We start from the raw sequence: 6,428 nt of genomic DNA on the forward strand, positions 1-6,428 counted from the left end.
CTCTTTCCCAGAGTTACTCAGTTACTAAGAAGCAGAGTGGGGACTTGAGCCCCCGTCTCCTGACTGATACCACACTCTGCAGCCAGAGTGTAGTATCTGATAGCCAAGTGCAAGGGGAAGGAACACCAAAAGTGGTGGGAGGTAGAATAAATGTAATGATGTATACCGGATCCTGAACCGAAAATAGAGGATCCTATTTCTTAACCCACCAACTTCCTCTTCTATTTAGTTTCCTGAACTGATTGCTTTACAGCCCCTTCCTTCTCTGAGCACCCACATGAATCTGGAATCAGCGATTCCAACGCTTTCTGTTTGACTCTGTGTTCCATGAGGGCACTGTCCTTGTCTGACCTACTACTGTAACTCTGGTGCCTACCATAGGTCCTGGCACATTACAAGTACTCAGTGAGCATTTGCTGAAGTAGTGAGTGAATGAATGAATGAAATGGAGTGGGAGTTGAGACCTAGGAAACCTGGGTCACCTGTCCAGCTCACATTCCTCTCATCTCTAATCCTTGTTCTCAAGAGAGGCACCAGGTAAGCGTCAGATGACCTGGGTTTGAATCCCAGTTCCTCCTTTCATTAGCTGTTGACTCTGAGCAAGTCATTTAATTTTTCTTAACCTCGGTTTTCCTCTTTTGTACAACTGACAATAATAGATCCCACTTCCTCAGGTTGTTGGAAGGATTTGAAGGGAAAAACATGTAAGAGATATTAGCACATTCTGGGATATTTAGCAAAGGCCCAATAAAGATTATTGGTTTTGATTTACAAGGATATAGTGAGGACTAAAAGAAGAGATGTAAAATGCCTTGTAAGTCACTTAATATTAGTAATGTAAATTCTTCACTTTCTGCAGGGAATGGAGGGCAGGAAGGTGTCTAGTAAAGGGGCAAAGAGAAAGGTTTGAGGGCAGACAGGGCATATTTTAGCTGTGCTTGTAAAGAGCTAAATGATTGTCCACCTCATCATCCCCCTCAGCCAGGGACTGACTAGTTTCCCTGCTCAGGGGCTTAGGACTCAAGAACCACTTGGAGAATTTGGAGAAAGCCCAGGAAAGGATAGAGAGCCAGCATTTAAAGAGACAGCCAACAGGAACCATGAAGGGAGCTGGAGGAAAAGGAATCACATGCACTAGAGAAGAGGCCAAAAGCAAGAGGACCGGGCTACCCTGATGGTGCAGTGGTTAAGAATCCGCCTGCCAATGGAGGGGACATGGGTTTGAGCCCTGGTCCAGGAAGATCCCACATGCTGCGGAGCAACTAAGCCTGTGCACCACAACTACTGAGCCTGCGCTCTACAGCCGACGAGCCACAACTACTGAGCCCGCGTGCTACAACTACTGAAGCCCGTGCACCTAGAGCCTGTGCACCGCAGCAAGAGAAGCCACCACAATGAGAAGCCTGCGCACCACAACGAAGAGTAGCCCCTACTCACCACAACTAGAGAAAGTCCGTGCACAGCAATGAAGACCCAACGCAGCCAATAAATAAATAAATAATTAATTAATTATTTTTTTTTAAAAGCAAGAGGACCAAGGATTTTCCATTTCCACTGAGGACAAATGTTGATATCAGGAAGAACTTCCTGAAAGTGAAGGATGAGAAACATGAGCATGGTGGAGGAAAGGGGACTTATGGAATGTTCTTCCTCCTGAGAAATCCAGCACTACAGAGGAGACTCCTGTCTCATGTGGGCAGGAAATGGCTCTCTCCTTCCGAAAGAGTGGTTGAATGAGATGAAGCTGATTGGGCAGGGGGCCTGGATAGGGGTGGACTCAGCCTTCCCTTAGTTAAGCAGAAGGCTGCTTGTCTCTGCACCTTCCTAATCACAGTCCCCCATCCAGCCCCGACACCTGGTGCCTCCCACCCTTGTCCTCTTACCGCTATCTGAAGGCTCATAGCAGTCGATGAGTTCTAGAGCAAGGTCAGAAGCCCGTTCTCCTTCTTTCTGCTCCTCTTGGAGAAAATCCACAAATTCCAGCAGGGTCAGCTTCTGCCCATCAGATGAAAACTTTTCAAACAGTTCCTGCACCTCAGGACGCTGAGTCAATGACTTATAAAACTCTACAAATTCTTCTCCCTCCAGAGTCCCAGACTGGGATGCATCTGCTCTCTGCAAAAGAGGGTTTAGAGGAGAGCGGACGAACCCTATTAACAGCAGACTTTTTGGCTTTGACTTGCCCTGTAAGGGCAATATTACTGGTGGAGCCAAACATGATTCCACAGAATTCCTGACATTCAGTGTTCATAGAAGAAGCCACTTCAGTAAGTAAAAAAGCAAAATTTCAGCCATACCATTTGCTACTGGAGATAATTTTCAACCAGGAAGAGTTAAATACCCCAACATGTCCCTAAAAGATCAGAAGATCCCTCCTCCTATTTACTCACCTACAGTTGGAGTTTTCCACTGTACTAGGCACTTGTGAAATTCTGGCCAAGGGCAGAGAGATCCCTGAGGTCTGATGTAATAACATGTTGTTATTTACCTTTCATAAGTTTATGAGTCATCTTTCCAACAAGACTGAAGGTTAAGAACCACGTCCTGCCCACACTTCCCATTGAGCCTGGCATAGTGCTAGGGTGCATAGGAGATATTCAACCAGATGAGTGTTCCTTGAGAGGGTCAGAGGACTTCCGGCCAAGTGAGAATGTGGCCTTGGCTGGCTTCTGCTATTCCTTCCCCAGAAGACTCACCTGGAAAAGCTGGAAGGCATGATCTTGGTCCATTTCCACATTCATCAGGTGAAGTAGCCGCTGGACTTCTCCGAAACTCATCCGACCATCCTGGTTTTTGTCTCCGTGCTGGAACCAATCACTCAGCCATCCAGGTCTGAGTCAAGGCAAAAGCACTGAGTGTGTGTTTGTGTGTGCAGATGTGTGTGCACGTTCATCCACTGACATCTGCACCCCTGTCTTTGTCGCCAGTCTCTCCCCAATGCCAATTCATTTTCCACATTAGTTTCTGGAATAATCTCCCCACAGCACCGATCTACCTTGTCCCTGCATGGCTCAGGTGCTTGCGGGGACCTCCCTGTTGCCTGCAGAAAGAAGCCCAAATTCCTTAACGTAGAAGTTAAGATCTCCTTCACCCCCATGATCTGGCCCCAACCTCGTCTTCTCAACACATCACTGACCTCCCCGTACCTCAGCCAGACTCAGCAACTCCCCTGCTCGCTGATGTCCCACTCTCTCTCCTGCTCTTCAGTTTCCCACCTCTGGGCCTTTACTCATGCTGTTCCCTCAGGCAGGAGTACCTTTCCCTCCTCCTCTCTTCATGTTCAAATTCTACTCATTCTCAAGGCTCAGCTCAAATGCTACTTCCTCCCTGAAGCTTTCTCAGAACCATCTCAGCTAGAAATAAATATTTCTCCTTCCTTTGGACACCCACATATCATCTAGAGTACCATAACACTGCTAAGGTACTTAAATTATTTATACAATTCTATTTTCTCTACTGACAAAAACAGTATCTGATTCTCATTAATCTTTGTATTCCTAAAGTCTGGCATAGTGCCTCATACATTCTGCTTAACACATGGTGAATGAATGAATGAACTGGCATAGAAGGTGAATACAATCTAGGAAACTTGAAGTGAGTTGACCCCACTAAGCCCTCTAAGGAGTTGCTTCCCATCCCATCCCAACATTGTAGTTAATGTCACTGGGATCTTCTGTTCAGCTCTCAGGATCAGCACCTAGTTTGGTCCTTTGCCTCTCACTGTCCCTTCCCCCAATCCTAGGGGCCCTGATTCCTGCCCAAACTCTGCCTGGTTATGCCTGTGCCATCGCAAGCCTCCATTCCTCCCTCAGTATCTCAGCCTCACTTCGGCTGAGCAGTACCTGCCCACCCCATCTGGACTCTCGGGCTTCCCTAGCCCTGTGCCCCCTCCCACTGGTCCCTAGCCCTGAAGCATCTGGCTCCTTCAGTGACCCGTGGAGCCCACTCTGACTCCATCCTGCTGATACTGGTCCAGCCGCTCCTGTTGGTCCATGCTGGTGACAAAGTCCACCAACAGCTGGAGCCCCTGCATCCAGATCTGGGCCTCCTCAACACTGTTGGCCACGAGGTCCAAGTTGGAGCGGCGGCCATGGAAGACGATGGTGAAGCCCTGCTCCAGGGGGAACTCCTCTGCCAGGTTTCGCAGCAACTCAGACTCATGGCCCTCACGCACTGTGTCCACGTCGGATATTGAGACTGCCAGAGAAGAGGCAAGTGCGGGCACTGAGGAAGAGAGTCCACCAAATTGCAGCAGCTGAGGGTCAAGGACCAGTACTCCCTCCTTTTCTCTGAAGCCACAGGAGGAGGGACCCCAGCCTCCACAGGTTGGAACCCCCAAAGCCTTAGTACAGGGAGATGCAGACCCTTAGAATTCAGGCTGCCACGAGTCATTGCTGTTTTCATAGGCAGCATGGCAAGAGGCCTGTTCTGGGAGTGGCAAGACCTGGCTTCCAGCCACCAGCTGGCAGCGTGACATGGGCCAAAATGGCATAACCCCTCAGTGCCCTCATCTTAAATAAGGGATGGTCCCCTCCATGGCCAGTTTACATGGTGATCACAGGAGGACTGGCGGGGCTGACCAGTGGAAACACACTTGCAGGGTAGAAGCAGTTACACCAAAGCATGATGTGCCCAATTCAATTCTCCCATTCCAGGTTTGAGGGCTTCCTCTTTCCAGATGTCTGGGAGGGAGCCAGAGAAATCCTTCCCCCCACTTCTTCAGCTGGAGCTTGTGTGGATCGTGAGCTTTGGTTATGTCTCTAAAGTAGATTCTCTTAGATGTGTCCTGTGATCAAATTTTTAGAGGGATCATAAAGTGTTTGGCCAATAGGATGCACATTATTATGACACATTTATGATATTTAGAAGTATTCATTATAATGACTAACATTTATTAAATGCATCCTGCTTTCAGACCTCATGCTAGGTGATTTATACATTAACTTCTTAAGCCTCTGTAACATACTGGACAGGTACTGTTTAATCCCCATTTTATAGATGAGGAAACTGATATTAGTTTAAGTTAACTAACTTTTCCGAAGCCAGTCAGCTAGAAATTGGGAGAGCCAGGGCTTTAATCCAAACATTCTGATGCCTGAGATCAAGTTCTAATAATAATAATAATAATTATTATTATTATTATAGTATAATAATATATAATCTATGATTTACTGAGCTTTATTATGTGCCAGGACTCTTCGAAGGTCTTTGCCTGCGATAACCAATTTGATCCTCATAACACACTTAAGAGGCAAGTACTGTTATAATTTCCATTTTACAGGCTCAGACACAGACACAAAAGGGACAGCACAAGGGCACGTCACAGGACACTGGTCCCTCCCCCTGCTCTCAGGCTGCTGGGTCCTCAGGGTTCTATCCACCCATGTGCCCGCCCCTAGCTATCCACATCACTCACAGCTGGGCTTGGCCCTGCCTCCGGCCTGCCGGGCATGCCAGACTGTCATGCCATCGTCCTGAAGTCTGAAGTATCTTAGCTTCTTCCAGCTTTTGGACCTCACCTTGCGCATCAGCGTGCCTTTCTGCATCAGCAGCAGGTCTTGATTAACAGGCAGCCCTGAGCCAGGAGAAGCAGGGACTGGGTAGCCAGCGGGGAGGGTGGAGGGCCCAGGAGGAGCTCTTGAACAGGGGTCCAGCCTCCTCCCTGTCCCTGGGCTGTCTCCCCAAGCCCTCTTCTCCTGCAGGGGTACTCACGGCCTTGCAGCAGGGATGCCATCACCCACTGCTTCACCAGCTGATGCCAGAGTCACCTAAGGGAGCAAGGAGCAGCAAGAGGCTTTAGGTTAATCTCGGGGTCTTAGAATAACAGATCAGCGGAGGAAGAGAGGGAAGCTAGTGTTTCTTGATTGTACACTGTATGTCAGCTACTTCATCTACATAGTTTGTAGCCCTTTTAACTTCTGATTTGAGTTTGGTGATTCTGAGGCTTAGAGAGGCTAAGAAACTTGCCTCAGTCACATAGGGACTCGGAATTTAAACCCAAATATATCTGATTCCAGAGCCTATGCTGTTTCCCACAGCCATCTCCGACAGGGCCACACCAGGGCTTTCTGCCAAATACCCCTTCCTTCCCAATATTCTGCTATCCACGAGATAACGCTGACCACACGTCTCAGTTACCCATTATTAGGAATCACCAACTTGCTGCCTGTCCCCTTTCAGAAACTAGACTCTCTCTGCATCCTAGCCTTCCCTTCTCCAAGTGGAATCATCCCAGCTCCCTCCTCCAGGAGCCTTCTCCATGCTCCCAAGTAGGTCATCCAGCTCCAGAAGGGCTACTAAGCCAGAGTATTTCCATTTTTTTTTTTGTGGTACGCGGGCCCCTCACTGTCGTGGCCTCTCCCATTGCGGAGCATAGGCTCCGGACGCGCAGGCTCAGCGGCCATGGCTCACGGGCCCAGCCGCTCTGC

General features: G+C 48.6%; 1 protein-coding gene across 1 annotated transcript in view; it reads right to left on the minus strand.

The window, feature by feature from the left end:
* PLCD4 (phospholipase C delta 4) overlaps positions 1–5,734 on the minus strand; it is a 15,622-nt gene extending 9,888 nt beyond the window's left edge. The window contains exons 1-5 of the mRNA XM_007445850.1: positions 5,713–5,734; positions 5,417–5,575; positions 3,969–4,197; positions 2,697–2,832; positions 1,884–2,115 (exon numbers count right to left, since the gene is read on the minus strand). Of these exons, the coding sequence (XP_007445912.1) occupies positions 1,884–2,115; positions 2,697–2,832; positions 3,969–4,197; positions 5,417–5,575; positions 5,713–5,734 (778 nt within the window). The remainder of the gene's footprint in view (positions 1–1,883; positions 2,116–2,696; positions 2,833–3,968; positions 4,198–5,416; positions 5,576–5,712) is intronic.
* Between the last annotated feature and the right edge of the window lie 694 nt (positions 5,735–6,428).

This window comes from Lipotes vexillifer, unplaced genomic scaffold (assembly GCF_000442215.2).
Source record: "Lipotes vexillifer unplaced genomic scaffold, Lipotes_vexillifer_v1.1 scaffold965, whole genome shotgun sequence".
NCBI lineage: Eukaryota > Metazoa > Chordata > Mammalia > Artiodactyla > Lipotidae > Lipotes > Lipotes vexillifer.